Genomic DNA, 19,756 nt, shown 5'->3' with positions numbered 1-19,756 from the left:
TTTACAGCATATCAACCCTTTTCAGGTTATTTAATGCCGAATCCAGTTATTTTGACAAATTTTTTAATAGAATATATATTTTTTTCAAGTCAGTTTCTATTTAACCCATAGTTGGGACCCTAACAGGTAGTACCACTCCGGGTCAGAGTGGACCTGGGAGCAATGGCAATTAAAGGGTGGATCCACACTCCCCAAAGCCCGCGAGCTGGGGCCTCACCATCGGATATAGTTTAAGGTCATATCCACAACCACTGAATCAGTCATCGTCAGTTGGATAAGAAATAGTTAAAAATAGAGTAACATACAAATGTATACATATTCGCGCATGTGTAGAAGAGCAGTTTAAGTCAACTTATGCTTGCCAAGTTATCATTTCTTTTAATTTTGACCTTTTAGCAACTATTTTAACCGGGTAAAACCCCATAAAAAAAAACGGTCCACAAAAAATGCAATCATTTGAGCAGCCTCGTGCTACTCTGTAACCTTCCCTCTCGGAGGAGATACAGTTTGAAAATAATGGAGACAGACAGACAGACATAGTGAGTTTTATAAATAAGATAATATTTTACTCAATCATAGTGACATTAAACGTATTTTGCTACTAATTTAGCAAAAGTCAAATTTGTTTTGCTTCGCGCGTATGTGGTAACGACTTCTAAGCTATCAAACCTGGAGCATATTAGCTTAACACCAACTGGTAGTGATAATAAAGATGAGAATTTCACTTCATCTCCCACTCCTTCACATAGGATGACCTCTATTAATCTGCTCTCTAATTCACAGTATATCTTAGTGGTAATATGCCTTGTTTGAAATAGAAATTTAAAAAAAAAACATAGAATAAAAAATATAGATTTAAATCAGTGAATGTACACTAACACAAGTATCCATAAATCTAATTTATAAAACTCACTATGTCTGTCTGTCTGTCTCCATATTTTCAAACTCTATCTCTTCCGAAACTAAAAGTTGCAGAGCGGCTCTAGGGGCATCAAATGATTAGATTTTTTACGGACCATTCTTTTATGGGTCTTTAGCCGGTTAAAATAGTTTTTTAAGGGGTCCAAAAAGGGTCAAAATTGTAAAAATCATTATACATTTTGTACATTCATCTTGGTTTATTTTTAATCATTTCATATGCATGTCACGTTGGTACAGTGGTAACGTCACCAGCTTTGAATGCTACAGCTTTGCTTTCGGTTTCGATTCTAGCTGATAACACCTGAATACTTTATTTTTACTTTTGAAATCACGACTCTATAATAATATATACGAAATCTGGACAAATTAAAATATCATATTTAAGCGTATTTTACGACCGTGCAAAATCCCCCCCCTCTAGTATATTATATAAACAAAAAAAAATTAGAAGCCAGCAGCATAATGGATAAAGAGAAAAAGAATTCCAAAGGAAACAATGAAAAAAGACGAGGATATTACTTTGAGAGAATACATAAATACCATTGTCATCGTTGTTTTAGACTGGGATGGTGTTCAGGAGAGCGGGAGAAACATAAAGGCTAATGGTTATTAGAGATTTCCATAACAAAAACGTATGATTTGCATAAATAAGTACTTAAATGTTGACTGTGTTTCCATTTTGATCATCACAAGATCATATTTATTTCATTAATTTGGATAAAATTATTTGGTTTAAATAACAAACAGTGCATTAGTTTTTAATAATCCTTTATTTCAAATATACATAAAATTATTTTATCATATATGTGTGTGTGTGTGTGTGTGTGTGTGTGTGCGCGCGTGTGAGGGGTGTGAGTTGCATTAGGGAAGCATTTATTTTATTTGAATAAAATAAAATATGCATCAGGTGCGCTTGAAAGCCAAATTACAACGCAATATTATGCTGCAACGTTACAACATGGCAAGAAAGATGAAGAAAAAAATGGGAAAGAAACAAAACTCTGAGGATGGAGTTTGACTCTGAAATATATTTAAATTATAAATTTCAAACAAGTAAAATATTTTGTAATATTGCGTTATAATTTGGCTTTCAAGTGCACCTGATGCACATTTTATATATATATATATATATATATATATATATATATATATATATATATATATATAAAATGTGCATCATATATATAAATATATACAGGGTGTCCGTAAAGTTACTATACAGTCTTACAAGTTACTATACAGACACCCTGTAATATATTAACAGTACAATAAATTTGCGCTCTTCCAAAGTTAGCTTGTGTGGCATGCTTGATTAAATAAACCTGTAAAAAAAATAAATATTAACTATTAATACAAATATAATACAATAAAACAATAAGACTGTATAGTAACTTTACGGACACCCTGTATATATAAAATTATATGTTACATATTTCAGAGATGTACCATGGTTTCATTGTGGTTGATTGACCTTTAAAAAGCTGTTGAATCCATGAAACAACTTACAAAATGAAATCGAAGAATGATTTTGACCTCTATTCTTTGATTTGTTTTTAGTTAATCAGTCGCTGGTGATTTGATTGGATTTTTAATGGACTTTAAATCACATCAATAAAACTATGGTACGTCTCTGAAATATGTAGCATAGTTTTTAAATAAATTATTTGTATTCTAGCTCTCACACTTGTGATCAAGCAATTTATTAATTTCTTTTTCGATGACGCTCTATCTCTCCTCCCTCTCTCTCTCTCTCTCTCTCTATATATATATATATATATTTATATATATATATATATATATATATATATATATATATATATATATATATATATAGTAAGTTATAAAATGTATATGGCGATTAAGCTACACTGAATATTCCGCATTTCATCCACTCTAGGATTCTTCAGGCTTATGTGTGAATTCTGTGGTTGTTTGTCGTTTTTATATGTGCATCTTCTATTGAGATTTTAGTTAGCCAATCAGCTTTCTAGTATCCACCGCGCCCTTCCTATCAGCCAATGAGCATGCATTTATCGGGCAAAGGCCTATTTGACCTCTGGTTGACCTGTTACTTTGTGTGTGCTCTATTTAGCCTGGATATTTAGTTTCTTGATCTGTTTTAAATCTAGGTTAGTGTTTTTTTTTTTTATTAATATTAGTTTTTTATATATATATATATATATATATATATATATATATATATATATATATATATATATATATATATAACTAGCTCTACCTACGTATTGAGCACTTTTGAAGTAAATAATTAAACTTTACGCATAAATCTAGACTTTCGTATATTAATTTTATGTGAGTAAGTAAGTAAGTAAGTAAGTAGTTATATATATATATATATATATATATATATATATATATATATATATATATATATATATATATATGAATATAAATAAAAATACAAATGGTGAAAAAGGAAAACTTAAAATAGATAAATGGTTATAAACGTTTCGCCTCTATTTCAGGGAACATCATCAAGATTTAGTTAAAAAATGCTGAGGCAACAGGTTACAGACCACATGCAAGCAAAGAGGGAAAGAACTTAAGGTTCCTTTTCACTCTGGAAAATGTCCGTGTAGGGGGGTTGGATTATTTTATGTATATATACATTCATTCCTCAGCATTTTTTAACTCAATCCTGATAATGTCCCCTAAAATAGGGCCGGAGCGTTGATAACCATTTATTTATGTTAGGTTTTCATTTTCATTCGCATACATATATATGTTGTGGTGGCACCCACTCATTTACATATGTGGATAATATTACACATAAATAGCAAGACTCGGTTAGTCTGAGTGTGTGTTAACCAGAAGCCACCGAAGGCTGAACCGAGAGCAGATATGTTCTACAGCCAAGACTCTCTTACCTGACAACCATTATGTAAATATACTGTAAATATACTTTTCCTAATACACTTCTTATTGATCTACCTTTGTTTGTCGAGTCTTCATTTGTATTGCCTTATACGTTATTTGGTTTAACCTGCAAACATAACAGTTGGCGACAAAGATGAACGTCAAACATAACAATATATATATATATATTTTTTTTATTACCGTTTTATCTGCTTAGTTACACATGTTTTGGTTACCGAATCGTATCAACGATCCAGTAACTTTATCAGACTTTAACAGAATTAACAGGTTTCTGTTAAAGTCTGACAAAGTTACTGGATACGGTTCGGTAACCGAAACATGTGTAACTAAACAGATAAAATGGTAATAAAAAATATACATTTGCTCTGCAATTGTATTGGGTACTTTCTTCAGGTTTTTACTAATTACCATTTTGCCTAGATATATATATAATTCCAGGTTAATATTTTCCAAAAGTGAAGCAGCCAATGAAGTTTTAACAAGGTTAATGCAAGAGTGCTCAATGCCAAAGTAGGGCAAGATACACTTTATATTTTATATAAGCATCTATATGTCGCTACACATACATGAGTATGTTTCGGTCAGTCAGTTATAAGTAAATAGAGACCTCTTCAGGCGATATTGCTTATACAAAAGTTTAGTCTGTAATAATTTGTATTAGCTATATCACCCAAAGAAGTCTCTAGTTATGATTTAGGGGATGCGCTAACCGAAACTCATAATCACTCTCCTAAAAACTGGTAAACTAAGACACAAAAAATGTAATAGAGTAAAAATTATTTTACATTAAATTTAGAGAATTATTAAGTAATTCATTTATTAAAAGGGTTTGGTGCATGTTAATAATATGTATGTACATGATAAAATTCTAAACTATTGAAATTATCATTAGGAATTATGGGATATATATGCTAGACAACTAGGTAAGTAACTTGGACACATTATTTATTGTTTGTTGCAAACTTTACCATTGGTGGGGGGGGGGTCATCGAAATCATACCACACACTCAAAAGAAAGCAAGAAAAACAAAGATTTCAAATTAATCCTATATTTATTGCTAACACCTGTTCTGGGACGAATATTCTACCAGCTCGCGAACACACACACACACACACACACACACACACACACAGGTTTGATTCCATTTACATGGTCACTACACTACACAGACATGGCCATGTTTCTGTTAGTAATCTAATTACATAACACTGTTAGGCATTGCAGAAAAGCTGTGGTTAAATATTTTCTCTTAATTTCATGTGTGCTTGTTAAAAAAGAGTCGACTAATCGTTTTTTTCCATACATATCGATGTGCGTGTCATTTTTTCTGCATATTCAACCGATTTGGGATCAAGGAAGATAACCACGTCAAGAAAACTATTAAAGGGAAGATTACTCTTTTATCTTTACTGATTAACATCGTTGAAAATTTCCGTCGTTCTATTTAAAACTTAGTCTAAAAAATGTGAAAAATTCAAGATACAAATTAATAAATGAAAAAAAAAACAAAACAACAGCAATAAAAACAACAATAAAATAAATAAAAACGAAAACAATGATTCACTAAAAAAAAAAACACTAAAAAATGAAATTAAGAGAAAATATTATTTAACCACAGCTTTTCTGCAATGCCTAACAGTGTTATGTAATTAGATTACTAACAGAAACATGGCCATGTCTGTGTAGTGACCATGTAAAATGTTTATCTGAATATAAATAAAATATATGTTGTTCTTTTTTATTGAAAACTATTAATAACCTCATCAAATTCATTAGTTTTAATCTTTAAATGTATTTAACATGGAATATATATATATATATATATATATATATATATATATATATATATATATATATATATATATATATATATATATATATATAGACTCGAGTCTTGGACTTCCGGTTCTTTGACTCTCATGGCTCTTGTGGGCTGCAACGTTGTTTGGCTGTGGAATTTATTATATATATATATATATATATATATATATATATATATATATATATATATATATATATATATATGCGTACGTTTTTTATTTTTATTTTTTTTTATTACCGTTTTATCTGTTTGGTTACATATGTTTCGGATGTTGGACCATGTTTACGATCCAACAGTCTCGTCAGACCTTGCAGAAACGTAAACATGGTCCAACATCCGAAACATATGTAACCAAACAGATAAAACGGTAATTAAAAAATAAAATAAATAAAACACATATTTGCTCTGCAATAGTATTGAGCACTCTCTTCAGGTTTTTACTAATTACCAGTTTTACTATATATATATATATATATATATATATATATATATATATATATATATATATATATATATATATATATACATATATATATATATATATATATATATATATATGTATATATATATATATGAAATAAAAATTACAATTAAATTTACCAAAATGATCCAAGATGGTAAAATTAAAGTATATTATAAATATTAAAGAATTAATATTTATAAAATTATCTCAGCCAGATGTAAAAGCTCGATAAAACCAAATAGGAAATAGAACTTATAATATGAACAAACAGTTAATAAAATATGTTAAAAAACACTTTGAAATGAGTTAAAAACATATTTAATCTGAAAAGGAAACACTAGATAAATGGATAGTCCTTAATCCGCGGAGTTTCGAAGAAATACTTTCCTTCTCATCAGGGGGTAGGAATTAGCAAAATGCGGGATCGGATTTTGCATGCAGAAGTATTGAATGAAACAATAAGTAAGTCAAAGATCTTACTTGAAAACAAAAAAAGTGAAGCAGAGGGAATATGGTGAAGAAAAAGGTGATTACACGTGAATGGATAGTCTGGTGATATATATATATATATATATATATATATATATATATATATATATATATATATATATATATATATATATAAAACGAACATTTAAAAATCATGGGAATATACGCTTAAATCACATTCATTAAAGTTACTTATGCTTTGAAAGTGTAAATCCATTTTCATTGAGTTTTAAAAAAATTGCAATTTTAAGATCGCCTTAATGAATATATACATTACAAACATATATTTGTTTAAGGCAAAAAAACACACACACGGGAGAGAGAGAGAGAGAGAGAGAGAGAGAGAGAGAGAGAGAGAGAGAGAGAGAGAGAGAGAGAGAGAGAGAGAATAATGATAATTAGAAATAAAAAAATTAGGAGGCTTTACTTTTGGAATAACTTTCATAAATAAGGAACATCTTTCTTTAATGGTAAAATACATAGTTTTAAACATGCAAAAATCAAAATGGATTCATTAACAATGTAAATTTAAAAATGCATTTAAAAAATGCAAAAATAAAAAGAATGGATTTAAAAATTTTAAATAAATAAATTTAAAGACATAAAAATTAAAATATAGATTTAATGATGTAAAAATGAAAAAATAGTTTCAGTATGTAAAAATATAATAATAAACTTATAATAGATGTAAAAATTAAAAAATAGATTTAAAGCTGTAAATGTATATAAAAAAAATGAAGCTAATAATGTACAAATGAAAAAAAAAATGAAGCTAATAATGTACAAATGAAAAAAAAAAATGAAGCTAATAATGTACAAATGAAAAAAAAAAATGAAGCTAATAATGTACAAATGAAAAAAAAAATGAAGCTAATAATGTACAAATGAAAAAAAAAATGAAGCTAATAATGTACAAATGAAAAAAAAAATGAAGCTAATAATGTACAAATGAAAAAAAAATGAAGCTAATAATGTACAAATGAAAAAAAAAATGAAGCTAATAATGTACAAATGAAAAAAAAAATGAAGCTAATAATGTACAAATGAAAAAAAAAAATGAAGCTAATAATGTACAAATGAAAAAAAAAATGAAGCTAATAATGTACAAATGAAAAAAAAAATGAAGCTAATAATGTACAAATGAAAAAAAAAATGAAGCTAATAATGTACAAATGAAAAAAAAAATGAAGCTAATAATGTACAAATGAAAAAAAAAATCAATAAATAAAAAAATATCAAGAAAAGAGAGAACTATTTTTTATGAACAAAAATTATACACAATTATCTCAAACAAGATTTTTAAATAGGTTTTTAAACCGGACATTTCTAACTTTTTTTTTGCTTGTGTACCCCCTGAAAACTATTTTATGATCTGTAGACCCTATATATATATATTTTTTTTTTGTACAAAGGAGTCACCACTTATCAAACCCGGAGGCCACTTGAGGACAAGGGTTAATGAGTCTACAGTAGTCAATGGGACAATATCGTAGTAATTGTTAATAGTAAAAATTTGGTAAATTGGATTACTTAAGGGAAACGGTTAATTAAGAACTTGTTTACATTGGACTTGAAGACAAACCTATTATAAGCTGGAAAGTAGGAAAACAAAGCAGAGTTCCACAGGTGGTTCTAAGAAAGAAGTTTTGTTCATAGAATCTAGGTTTAGGCACAGATAAAGAGTGGTGGAAATTATTGATAGTGGTTTCAGCTAGACAAGTGTTTTTTGTGAAAGTTTGGCAAGGGGTGACCATAGATTGGAGTTTAGACAAGCACTTGCCATGAAAATAACGATAAAGCAGAAACAGGCTTACAACGTCTCTTCTGTGGGAAAGAGGTTGCAGGGAAGAGAAAAGGGCATCCCCACTCGGCTACAAAGTCTATTGTGAACTCTGTCAAAACCAAATATTTTTTTATAAGTTAGTATAAACTAACATTAAATCAATTTCATCATATTCGTAACATAGAATACAAATCTAAGTGTTAAAAATCTCTTAATAAACAAAACGGAACACATAGCAACTTTTTTCGTTGGTTGCTTACAATTTTTGTTAACTTCAGTTAGGATTTCTTTCTTATGTTAACGCTTATTTCCTATACTTTTGAAAATCACCACGAATTTAAAATTTGAAACATGCATTCCTTATAAAATATATAGGTACTTAGGCACTTATGTTACCGTGCTGAAACAACGACGTTAGTATTTAGAAAGCTATTCTTAACATAGGGAGGGAAAGGTGTATTGCAACTATTCTGTACTTTTTCTTAACAATTTTAATAAAAAAGATATCGTAAAACTGGAATTTAACTTGAAAATGCCATTTAGAAAATAGCACAGTAACATACGTGCATAAGCACCAATATATATTTTATTGTCTAAGTTTTGAAAATGTCAATTAAAAAAATTAACACATTGGTTTAGAGAGAGAGAGAGAGAGAGAGAGAGAGAGAGAGAGAGAGAGAGAGAGAGAGAGAGAGAGAGAGAGAGTCTCTTAGTGAGTGCCTTTCTGTATCTTAGATTTTGAGAGTGGAGACATGAGCCCCTAAAACAGGCAATGTTGCCAGGTAAAAATGTTAAATATAAAAGCAAATTTCAGATCTATAGTCTAAAATGCAAGGGAGATAATCGCATATCAACTGATTTTTTTAAACAAAATATGTTTTCTCTTAATTCCTCTGCTAATGATTAACTAAAAACGAATATTCCCACTTTTAATGATGAAAATGTATATTTCTATGAACCTGTAGCACAACGGATAAAATGCTAAGTTATAATCAGTTCTAACTGACAGTCTTCTAAAAGTTGAAGGTTCAATCCTCAGTACAAGCAATGCTAAGAACATAATTAAAAATTACTTAAGATTCTATCCGGTCATGGCTGACAGAACGAGAGCAATCTACCGTCATGGATTAAATAACTAGTTCAGTTCAAAATTTCAAACAAATTTTCAAGTTTGACAAGATGCACTTGATCACGGACAAAGGTTATATTGGTCGAAACATGTTAAGGTTAACATCCAAGATGAGAACTGTTGTTTCGATAATACAAATAGTATATAGTAAGGTTAACATTATTTTAAACTTAAGCATGACAGACAAATGAAAATGCTAATTTAAACTTAAACATCCAGACCAATGAAAATGCTAATTTCAACTTAAGCATGACAGACCAAAGAAAATGCTAATTTAAACTTAAGCATGACAGACCAATGAAAATGCTAATTTCAACTTAAGCATGACAGACCAATGAAAATGCTAATTTCAACTTAAGCATGACAGACCAATGAAAATGCTAATTTAAACTTAAGCATGACAGACCAATGAAAATGCTAATTTAAACTTAAGCATGACAGACCAATGAAAATGCTAATTTAAACTTAAGCATGACAGACCAATGAAAATGCTAATTTAAACTTAAGCATGACAGACCAATGAAAATGCTAATTTAAACTTAAGTAAAACAAACCGACTGAGTGTTCCATAGAAATCTGATGGCATCTAAAAAATTTTTTAATTTAGATTCAAATGATCTAAAAAATGTAACAGATAATATATATATATATATATATATATATATATATATATATATATATATATATATATATATATATATAATTATTCACATTCATCCATAACAAGGCATATCGCCACTTGGATGTAAGGGGTTACTATTTGGGAAAATTAACAAGACACTGGTTTATATTACATTAAAACTTCTGCATATCAGTACAATCAGGGAAGCAGGTAGAAGGAAAGGATTTCCAAAGTCTAGCTGTTCGAGGGAGGAAACTATTAGAGTAGAAAGCTTTCTGGCATTATAAAGACCTCAACAGTGAAGGGGTGAGATTTTGTTGCTAAGTGGGTTTGTCGGGATACGTATACTGAGCAGGCATAAGTGCAACTAGTTCATCAGAGCACATTCCATTAAAATATTTGCAAAACAGGCACAGAGATGCAACATTGCTGCAATGGGACAAGCTTAATTGACAAAGTGGAATATATTAGATTGAAAACTCTTTTTTGGACCCTATTTAAGAGAAAGAGGCTAGTGATAGATGCACCATGCCAGATTTGCCATGGGTGAATGGTGGCCTTGTAGAGGTACAGGATACTCTCAAGTGTGAGTAGTCTTCTAGCCTGATAGAGGGTCCCATCTTCTTTGTAGCAGCCTTCATTCTATATATATATATTTTTTTTTTCTTTTTTTTTTTTTACACAGTGATCACCACTTATCAAGGCCCGGAAGCCACTCAGGGATAAGAGTTATTGCAAGTACATTACGTTAGTGTGGAGATTTGATGAAGTGTTTACTTAAGGGGGCGGTTCATTAGGAATTTGTCAACATTGGACTTGAAAACATCCAAGTTGTAGTCCGGAGGGAAGCAGGCAGATGGAAAAGCGTTCCACAGACGTGCAGTTCTAAGAAAGAAGCTTTGTTCATGGAATCCGCGTTTTGATTTAGGCACAGATATAGAGTGGGGGAAATTTTTCACAGTGGATTCAGCTAGACGGGTGTTTTTCGTGAAAGATTGGCGAGGGGAGACCAGAGATTGGAGCTCAGACGAGCACCTGCCATGGAAATAACGATAAAACAAGGATAGGCTCGCAACGTCTCTTCTGTGGAAGAGAGGTTGCTGGGTAGAGAAAAGGGCATCCCCCACTAAGCCACAAAGTCTATTTTGTACTCTGTCAAGGCATGATAGGCTGTTTTTGGCCGCTCCTGCCCAGATATGGCAACAGTATTCCATCCTTGGACGTACTTGGCTTTTATATAGATAGAGAATTGCATCAGTAGTGAGATATCTTCTGGAGCGGTATAAGGATCCCACCATCTTTCCAGCGACCTTGGCAACAGACTTGATGTACGTGTTCCATTTCATATATATATATATATATATATATATATAGCAGCACAATGTCGTATATATATATATATATAAATTAGTATGTGATTCCACATATGCTTTTAGAAAAGTATTTTTATGATTATAGGTGGTGCAAAAAGCATAAAAACTAAGGTTTTTTTTTAAGATATATCTTCTTTTTATATTTCTTTTTGTCAAAAAATGGAGCAAAATGAGCAAAATGATTCAAAATAAAAAACGTTCAAAATACTAGAAATGTTATCTTTGGGCAGCATTCATTCTTTGCCGTAAATGTTCAAGGTAGTTCATGTGAAATAACTTTGAAATAAAACATCTTAAATAAAAAAAACGATCAGTAGTTCTTATTATATAAACTTATTAACAAATCAGCAAACAAAGATGTACACAAACAAAACAGCATTTTTATACAATTAAAATTCTTTACAATTGAAATGCAAAAATTACCTAAAATTTTATCTCATTATTATGACTTGGTATCAATTCCAAGTTTGATCTAAGGTTTGATTGATCATTAGCAAGATCAAGTGATTAAATATAGGTTAAATCTACATTAAAATGTTACTATAGAAATATTTGCGTCCAGACAAATTATTTAATATTTTGTCCACATTAGTAAACTTTTAAGTAATAAAATTGATACCATGTAAATATGTCAGGTTAAATATTACAATCCCACAGCATGACGGCAATCCAACAAAGTCTGGTATTGTCATGAGATAATACTGGACCGCTATGGGTTAGTAGTAATGATGCTCCAACCCCGAAACCATGCCTGACCCTAGAGTCATCATCTGATGACGGCTTTATTGGAAGTAATGCTGCTATATAAGCAAGAGTTATGATTTTATAAATATTTTTTGTGAAGTAATTCTGGAATTTCAGATTGATAACATTAACAACAATAACAACAATAACAACAAAAAAAGGTAAAATATTTCCATTAAGTTACCGTGAAAAGATTTAAGCCTTTTAAGTTGAAAGACATATTTTTTTTATCAAAATGGCTAACATTCAAAACTCACAGCGATGTAACAAGGGGAGATAATCATAGATGATTAGATTTTCTCGTACACAAAAATAAAATTTGGATTATTTCCCTTAGAGCTTCGGGTTCAATGATTAACAAAGTTGATTTTCTTTAATAATTTTTTAGTAGTAGTAGTAGTAGTAGTAGTAGTAGTAGTAATTATTATTATTATTGTTATTATTATTTTTGATTATTATTATTCAGCAACAGCAGCTTTATAAATAAATACTTGAAAAGATTCAAAAATATTTTTAGTTATAGATATTGAAAGAGAATACCCGTCCCACGTCCCAGAATAGGGAAAACTAATTCCCCAAACAGAACAGTTCTGCACCACTTTTATGTTCCCTTACAAAGATTAAAATCAAGATTTTAGGATAATTAGTGAAACCAATTTTGATCATAATGCAACAATGGGAAATTATTGTAATATACGGATTTATCATTTGAAATTACCAATTCGGATATTAACCTTTTCGATTCAATAAATTTAAGTTAAATGATGACAAAACTATTATTTACATTTTTTTATATAAAAAGATAGCGATTTATTAATTTTCAAAAACAAAAAAAGTTAAGTACAACGTGATTTTTATTTTATTTATACAGCGATTACATAAATTTTAAATTCCAAATATTTCTCTCTTTATATAATGTTAGGTATGTGTATAAATTTAAATATATGGAGTACTGTTGCCACATCTTGGCAGGAACTGCTAGAAGCAGCTTATCCTGCCTTGACAGAGTTTAAAATAGACTTTGTAGCCTAGTTGGAGATGCTCTTTTCTCTTTCCTGCAACCTTTTTCCCACAGCAGAGATGCTGCGAGCCTGTCTCTGCTTTGTCATTATTTTCATGGCAAGTGCTCGTTTGAGCTCCAATCTATGGTACCCCCTCTGAAACCACTATCAATAAGTTTCCCCATTCTTTATCTGTGCCTAAACCTAAATGCAGATTCCATGAATAAAGCTTCTTTCTTAGAACTGCACGCCTGTGGAACTCTGTTCTGTTTTCCTGCTTTCCAAGTGACTACCATATGGCTGTCTTCAAGTCCAACATAAACAAATTCTTGATGAGCTGTTCCCCTTAAGTAATATAATTTACCAAATTTCCACTACTAACGATTACTACGATATTGTCCCATTGACTACTATACACTCATTAACCTTTATCCTCGAGTGGCCTCCAGGCCATCATAAGTGGTGACTCCTTTGTAAAAAAATAAAAAAATCTATGTTCAAGGAAATCTCCTAAACTAATAAACAGATCATTACGAATTTCGAAATATGTATTGTAGTCAACACAGTAAGTAATATAAGCACATCATTTATTTATTTATTTTTTTTTGTGAATGTTTACATTTAAGAAGTGCATATACATAAATTTTGTTTTAATTTTAAAATTTATTTTAATGAACTGATTATTATGAATTTGGGAATTTATATTCTTGGAAAACCGATGAGTGATTATCTGTTTTCATAAACTTTATAAATTAGAGGGTGCTCGCCACAAACTTTCCTTCAGCCCCTCCTCCAAAAAACTTTTAAAATGAGTTAACTGCAAAAAAATAAAAATAAATAAAGAAAAGAGTTGTTCTATATCAAATTTTTGTGTTATATTAACTAATAAATTTTAAAAGGATCAAGTCATACATGAGTATAAAGCTTGGTTAAATTTTAAACTGCTTAATTTTTTTAAAATTTAACTTATTCTGAATTAAATTTTAAATTTAACTTATTATGAATTATGGAATATATATTCTAGGCAACCGGGTTACATTGGTACATTTGTATTAATTTACGTGTGTGCATTAGTATTAATTTTTTATAAACTTTACCATTTGCGGAGAGGGGAAGCTTCAAAACCATACTACATCTCCCAACGAAAGGAAAAAAAACATTAAAATTTAAATGTAATGCTATATTTAATGCTTATACCCACTTTGGGACAGATTTGTTTTTATAAAAACTAACTAATCAATCTATGTAGTTTCTGCTACCATAAAATGGTTTCAGCGGTTTTGAGTTTGACCTTAAATGACCTTTAGTAGTAAGGTCCCAATTTGGAGCTCTGTAAAATGTGGAGTCACTCATAAGTCAGTATTACTCCTAAGTCCATTCTGACCAGGAGTGATAGCACTCATCAGTGTCTCGACAGGAGTAACAAAACTGACGCAAGCATCTGCCAATGTGGAGAGGAGGACCATATAACCCAGCATCATTTTACGTTTCTGAATTTTTAAGATGAGGATTGATTATTTGTGGATCCATCGCATAGTAAATAATCTATTTGGTAAAATTCAGGTGTAAAGTTATGCTTTTCTGATTGAAGGTTCAATCCTCAGTGCAGGCAACACTCACAATTCAATTGTAAATTACTTAGGACTTCTATCCAGTCATAGCTGACGGAATGAAAGATTACTACCTCCATGGATTAAATAAAGTTCTGTTCAAAATTCAGTACAGATTTCCATGAAGTAAATAAAAGGTTTTGTTTGAAATTCTGTTCAGATTTCCGAGTTTGAACAGAAAAATTCCTGAGGATAATTAAAACAAATTTTCTTTATGCTTTCTTTGAACTTGAGAAAAATATAGTCGTCACATGGACAAAGACCAGGTGAATACGGTGGTTGTTACATGCACCTCCAGTTCTGTTAATTTGCATACATACCTTGTGATACATGCAGGTAATACAATAATGATAAAGTCATTACATACTATTTCTTAACGATTTTATTTATCATCCTTCAACTAATATATTGTTTTTTTTTTGTCTTGAATCTTTGTAGGAAATTGGAGCGAGAACAGTTGGACGAGATAATAAAAAACGAACGTTTATGGTACCTAGTTGTCATCCAGACATGAATCATGATGATCACATGATTAGTGGTGAATCAGGATCAGGTAAGTTAGAAACAGATCCTCTATCACAGGATGGCCAATCTATAGCACATGTGCCAACAGTGGCACGTTGCAGAATTGCAAGTTGCACAAGCTGAACTCCAAAAATAATTTAAAAAACAACGAGAAAAAACATGTTTGTTCATGCAGAAAAAAAAGAAATTGATATTTAGAAAAATGTATAACAGGAATATAAGTTATTTTAGTTCAGCAAAAAATATACATTCAGAACAATTTTTGTTTTTTAGCAAAAACAATCATAAAATATACAATAAGTTTTTTTTTTCACAAAAATAATAATCACATTGACACACGAATTCCCATTAAATCACCGAACACCCTGGTCAGTACTAAAAAGGGTGACTATTTGGGAATACCAAGTGCTGTATGTGCTCTCCGCTTATCTTGGCATTGTTTCCGGTCGTCTTGAACGTCTCATTGCCACATGACTCAAACAATGTCGATTCAGGAGAAGTGTGGTTGGAGAATTGTGCAACCCTTGCTTCACAATTACATGTGCAACTATCCTATAGGGGGTATCCTTTGTCTCTTGAGACTGAACAGAGGCATTGAAAGTTCATTCTCTTCCGTAGGCATGAATCGTTTTAGGGGAATCGATGGTTATCCAATTTTGTCAAAAACTATTAAGTTTACCTTTTTTTTTTTTTCACCAAAATACCACATTCATTCTGTAGCCTGCTCTTAATTAGATAATCCCAAATTTGTTTTAAAAAGATTTGATTTAGATAAAGTTCACCGTGAGAAGTGGTAGAACATTTAAATATATTAAAATATATATATATATATATATATATATATATATATATATATATAGGTTAGTCCTTCCAACCGCCTGCTAAGAGTTAGGCTGTTCACTGTTTTCCAGATGTTCCGAAAACAAGCAGGTCAATTTCTAGATTGAAAGTGTAAGCTAGGTGGGATGTCCAAAATAGATCCGGATGAAATATTGGAATGGATTGTGTTTTTTGCTCAGATTAATTTTAATTTAAAAATGTAATATTTTCATTTAATTTATTGTCCCTTGAGCATCTATTTAGTGGGGCTATACCTACAATTAACCATTCGGTCAGGTCTGATACTATAGAGGACACGCCCTTTTTAAACATGGAATGCAGACGTAGATCAGATATAAATGTACGGAAGCTATCTCAGTCAGCCATAGAGTATCAATATACTGTACGGTGGAGAAGTATATCTGAAGACTTATTACATTTCATTTTTATCTTAACTAATACAACCAAGTGGTCGAAAGAACTTGGATGTCTTCAAGTCCAACACAAACAAATTCCTGATAAACCGCCCCCTTAAGTAATCCACTTCATAAAATCTCCATTACTAACGATTACTACGATATTATCCCATTGATTACTGTACACACAATAACTCTTATCCCCGAGTGGCCTCCGGGCCTTGATAAGTGGTGACTTCCATGTAAAAAAAAAAAATTTAATGGGTATGACCAAACTTTTCTGTGATTGTAACACTCACAGCAAAAGATCAATGTTTTTTTTTTATTCAATAGCTAATCTGTTATATGAAGGGCAGTTGTTTGTGTTTGTGTGTCCAGCTCAAAGTCAAAAACTACAAAACAAAGATCCACAAAATTGGTATATTCTTGATCGGCATTGCCCTGAATGAATAATAATCTAAAATTAGAAAAAAAAAATCATTCTTTAGGAGTTAACTGGACCAGGTTTTGTCAGTGAGGGGCAGTTAAAAAATAGTGACTCATTCCTCAAGTAATCTAGTACATGAAAGGAGGAGTTGTGTGTGCGTACATAGAGGAATGGGCTGGGCAGAAGAGAAAGAAGAGTTAGGGAAAGAGAGAGAGAGAGAACAGGGGAGAATAAAAGAGAGAAGTTTTAATGTTACAAGTTTACCTCTGGCAACGCCGGGTAGCTCTGCTAGTTCAATATAAATTCAAAATTGTCATTAAACTAAGTAGAGTCCATTTTAAAAAAAAATTTTCTGCCCCCACTATTATATTCTCTGCCAGTGTTTGCACTAATATTGATATGAAATCATAGAATCACGTCAGTAATTTCATTTTTCATGTATAAATTATTGCTATCATTTGTGATTAAAGAATCACCTACTGTTGACATTTTGATCTAGAATGGAAAATTCTTTTCTTAATTCGTTTCAGATGTGGCGTGGGGGGAGGGTCTGCCTTTCTATTTACTTTCTTGCTTCCCCTCACCACTTGAAACTGTTTCACCAGGAAGCTATATAAAAGGCATGCTTTACTTGGTTTGGATAACATACATTTATTAAGATACTAGATGTACCCGGCGTTGCCTGGTATAAAATATAACGATAAATTCCTTCAAAATAAATGAAGTAAAAAAAAAAAAAAAACTGAAAGAAACATATACATGCGAGCATTATTTTTTTTCTAGATAGTTCACTTCTTGTGAAAAGAAAAAAAAAGTAAAAAAAGAAAAAAATGCTCAATCTGAGATCAAAATGAAAACCTAAAGACAGTGAGTCAAGTACGATAACCATTAGGCCAGCTTGACAGGTTCTTTAAAAAGTGTTTTCAAACCTACTTATTCTTAATATAATGTGAACGATTTGCGCATGCGCAGTCGTGAAACAGTTGACAGATAAAAATCCGATGATCCCCCCCGCCCCCAATTATCAATTTTTCGATTTTGACCCCTTATCAGCCCATTTTTTCTGGATGAAAGCCGATTAAAAACTTTTCCACACGTTTGAATACCCTATATGCCAAATTTCAAATCTGTAGATCAAAAATTTATTGAGTATATCGGTTGAGAAGTATCCTCACACACACACACACACACACACACACACACACACACACACACACACATACACACGCATTTTCACTTTTATATATAGATTAGCATTTTGAATTTTGCATTGTATGGAAAGAGAGAAATATATATTCAAGTAATTCTATATGTTTTTTTTTTACATCTTACATTTGTTTACAAATTATGTATAAGAATATTTTTATGTTTCTATAAATCTTGTTAATACTATTATTTATATAAGTAAAATATTTTGAAGAGAATTTACAAAGAATTTATGTATATTTTCTCTTTTTTTTTTTTTCAGATCCATACTCTTCTCAGTACTCCCTGTCACGACCAATTCTTCCTGAACCTCTGCAAAATACTCACAGAAAACTCATTCGCCAAAGGTTTTCCTGCCCTGGGGATTCCAATATTCATCAAACATACTTTTACCGGCCGGGCTATGGTCCGATACCTTACAGACGTACTAACCTGAGACCTACCACAGTGAACGGTGTGATTTTTGATACTCGCTCGCTGCCTCACAATCTATCATATTTCCGTAACCCCTCATCTGTCCTTCCACAACTGCCTTCAGTGTCCCGTTCAGACTATGCTGGCCAGGTTTCAGGTTCGGGCCACTCCGTATCCCTTCCAAAGTGCTACATTCTAGAACTTGACTCACAGACAACACCACCACAGGTACCGCACCTAGAGTACTCCGGAGGGGTAGATCATACGGAGGACATAGCTCGACCTAAATATTACGTTCTTGAACCAAATTCCCAGAGTCCTTCCCCTGTGCCACTTATAGAATATTCTGGGCAGATCGGCCGATCAGAGGAATTATCAGTTCCAAAGTACTATGTCTTGGAACCTGGGTCACCGACTCTCCCACAAGTATCAAAGTTAGAGTACTCAGGTCAAGGTGATGACATGTCCCTTCCTAAATACTATGTGCTAGAATCTAATTCCCAGACCCCACCCCAGATGTCTCAGCTTGAGTATGCTGGACAGGTTTCACATTCAGACGACATGTCCCTTCCCAAATACTATGTTTTAGAATCAAACTCACAGACTCCTCCCCAGATAGAATATTCAGGCCAGGTGGCACACTCAGACGAGCTGTCATTCTCTAAATACTACGTTTTAGAATCAAATCCCCAAATGTCGCAGCAAGTACCACATCTTGAGTACCCAAGTCAGATGGGGGCAACAGCATCACTACCAAAGTATTATGTTCTTGAGCCAGACCTACCACCGCCTCCACCGGTACCCTGTCTTGAGTACCATGGCTCTATGACACACTTAGAACAATTGCCACTCCCAGAGAATTTCATTCTTAACCCAGACTCACAGACCCCACCTCAGGTGCCCTGTCTAGAATACCCCGAACATGTACCACGTTTAGAAGACTTACCACTTCCTGACGAATCTCTTCTTCAACCTGATCCCCAGTCGCAGGTGCTCTGTCTAGAGTATCCTGAGCCACCACCCCCATCAGACCCAGCTGTACCAGACATGCAGTATAACTCTGCAGATGACATACCCAGAGTACGTCAGCCAC

The 19,756-nt window shown here is 31.8% G+C and overlaps 1 protein-coding gene across 4 annotated transcripts in view; it reads left to right on the top strand.

The window, feature by feature from the left end:
* Positions 1–19,756, top strand: part of LOC145241987 (protocadherin beta-2-like) — a 124,160-nt gene that overhangs the window by 103,500 nt on the left and 904 nt on the right. For all 4 annotated transcript variants that reach the window (XM_080104862.1, XM_080104863.1, XM_080104865.1 and 1 more), the window contains 2 exons: positions 15,295–15,409; positions 18,512–19,756. The exon at positions 18,512–19,756 is cut by the window's right edge and continues 904 nt beyond it. In XM_080104862.1, coding sequence (XP_079960988.1) covers positions 15,295–15,409; positions 18,512–19,756 — 1,360 coding nt within the window. The remainder of the gene's footprint in view (positions 1–15,294; positions 15,410–18,511) is intronic.

This window comes from Euprymna scolopes, chromosome 21, assembly GCF_053919585.1.
Source record: "Euprymna scolopes isolate OS-2025 chromosome 21, ASM5391958v1, whole genome shotgun sequence".
Classification (NCBI taxonomy): Eukaryota; Metazoa; Mollusca; class Cephalopoda; order Sepiida; family Sepiolidae; genus Euprymna; species Euprymna scolopes.
The sequence above is the reverse complement of the archived record's forward strand: the minus strand, read 5'-3'. Positions and strand labels throughout refer to the sequence as shown.